This window comes from Mercenaria mercenaria, chromosome 9 (assembly GCF_021730395.1).
Source record: "Mercenaria mercenaria strain notata chromosome 9, MADL_Memer_1, whole genome shotgun sequence".
NCBI lineage: Eukaryota > Metazoa > Mollusca > Bivalvia > Venerida > Veneridae > Mercenaria > Mercenaria mercenaria.
This window is the reverse complement of record NC_069369.1, coordinates 64,990,446-64,992,929: the sequence shown is the minus strand read 5'-3', so window position 1 is coordinate 64,992,929 and position 2,484 is coordinate 64,990,446. Positions and strand designations below refer to the sequence as shown.

General features: G+C 37.1%; 1 protein-coding gene across 1 annotated transcript; it reads left to right on the top strand.

The window, feature by feature from the left end:
• LOC128559313 (uncharacterized) lies at window positions 1-1,890 on the top strand. The gene has a single exon (XM_053550615.1). It carries the CDS (start codon window positions 1-3, stop codon window positions 1,888-1,890), a length of 1,890 nt encoding a protein of 629 aa, XP_053406590.1.
• Window positions 1,891-2,484: the final 594 nt, after the last annotated feature.

Genomic DNA, 2,484 nt, shown 5'->3' with positions numbered 1-2,484 from the left:
ATGGATATATGTGGTCCATGCAAGTTTCGAAATGAAGACGCGAAGGCTACTAAGTACTGTCTGACTTGCCAAGAGCCACAGTGTAAAACATGTGCTGAGATCCATGGCAGTAGTAAAGCAACAAGAAATCATCTTCTTTTGGCGATCACAAAGCTGAGTAGTGCTTCCAAGACAAATAAAGACTTAGAAAACTTTCAGAATTGTTGTTACCATCCCGAGAAGAAGCTCGAATTCTTCTGCATAGATCATGACCATTTAATGTGTAGCACGTGTTTGTTGAAGATACAAAAGCTTCACTGCAAAACCATCATTGATATTGAAACAGCAGGCAAGCAGCTAGAAACAAACAAATTTAATGAACAATTAACAAGAGATTTGGAAAGTGTCGTAGACCATTGCAAAGAAGAAGAAAAAGAAATTCAGAGATTGATAGACGAAAGTCATAAAGAAAGGCAAGACCTTAAAAGATATATAGAAGACTTTAGAAATAAAATACTAAAGCAGTTTAACAAGTGCGAGAAGGACATTCTAGACGAAGTAGATAAAAAGGTAAAGGCACAAGTTGCAGAGCTTACTAGTCAACAGACTGTTTTTAGAGAGACTCTTCAAACAGCTAAGGAAAATAAGGACATTCTACAAAGTATAATAAGTAATAATTCAAACGCTGATATTTTCCGATGCATCCTTTCTATAATGCAACAGCTAGACAAGTCTCAAACAAACAAAGCTTCTGTCACTACCGACATGTTTACCCATTCAGTGGAATTGTCTCCGGCTTTCGACACACTGATAACATCCATAGATGTGCATCCAATCATGCACTGTAGAACAGTTATCAATACAAAAACGTCTACGAGTAATGTGAACATGAAAACCGACATGGACAGTTTCCTAGAGACTGTGAAACAGGTGGCTTTAACCAGGGAGAATGATTTATCCAGTGATTATTCATGTTCTAGTGCTGATGCGGAAATGGAAGAATCTGAAGCCAAACGTCACAGAATACAATCAAATGAAAGTAGCAATGTTTCGGATACTTCTTCCAAAAGCGCTCAAGCTACAGCAGCATTGCATGGAACGGCCACCAAGTCAAAAAGATTGTCAAATATTGTACACATGCCTGACGTTACGTTAACGACACCCGATGAGAAACAACCATACATTGCTGGCATCATCACTCTACTTGATGGTAGTGTTGTCTTGTCCGACAGTAAACAGCCAAGACTGATACGCGTGAAGGAAGACTTAACATATAAAGACACAGCAGATTTATCCCATCTCCCTGGTAACATGACAGTTCTAAATGAAAAATATCTTGTGGTATGTTTACCAACTGCCAACCGTGTGGCATTTGTCTGGTTATCACCTGAGTTTAAATGGATGAGGAATTTTAAAACAAAGTACACACCAAAAGATGTGCACGCTCTTGACACAACACGCCTGCTTGTTTCGATGTATGATACTACTGAAAGGAAATGGTATCTACAGATACTAACAACTGAAGGAGCTTTTTGGCAAGACATTGGTAAAGCAAGGTCTATACTAGATGCCAGTCAGATTGCGTCTTTGAAATTATCCCCAACGTCACCTAGATATTATCTTCAATGTTGTAACGCATCTAACAAGCTTTACTGCTTTGAAATTAGTGGAAAGGAAGTTTTTAAATATAGTGTCATGTCACCGAAATGCATGTATGTTGACAATGCTGGAAAAATATATGTGCTGGATTCGTTCGGTTCGGTTCATATTCTTACAAACGACGGGATGCTTATTCAAACCATTGATGTTTCAAAAGAAGCAAATGGAATAGCATGCAATAAGAAAAAGGACACTCTCTTCATTACAAAACAATGCTCAGATAAAATAGGAGTATTCAAGATATCACGCTAAACAAAACAACTTTCCAAGGACGTGGATAAAAATATTAGAGGACAACAAAATATAAGGAATCTACTTATCAACATTAGAACTGTTGTAAATTTAGCAGCTAGCCTTATTAAAGTTGATTTATTAATTGATTCTACTGATGTGAAACTTTGGCCTCTGCTACTAGAGATGTCATTCACCAGTTACCCCCATAAATTGTTTGGGACTGGAGTGTGTATCATTTTGTATCATTTTATCAGGGTATGTTGTCATCATGTACCATCGTAAACATGTCTGGTTTGTTAGAGTTAGAGGTGGCTCCATATTTGGGATGGTACCATCAGTCAACGGTTATCCTCATAAATATTAGGGGTAATCTTTGTCTTTCATCACTGTGATACACTCCAAATATGGGAGGGTACATGCTTTTGTATATAAGCTTAGGTCAGAACTTGGGAGGGGATTATTCTTTACTTTTGGCTCGGACTTTGAAAATGACAGATCATAGAAACAAGAAATGAAATACTTTACAGTTATAATTATAAGTGACTTTAGACCAGATGAATGAGAGAATTATAATTTTGACAACATTATTTCCATCATTTAGACTATTTATCC

Bases quoted from the DNA above. Each gene is read 5' to 3' on its own strand.
- LOC128559313 (XM_053550615.1), top strand. From the start codon at position 1: ATGGATATATGTGGTCCATGCAAGTTTCGAAATGAAGACGCGAAGGCT.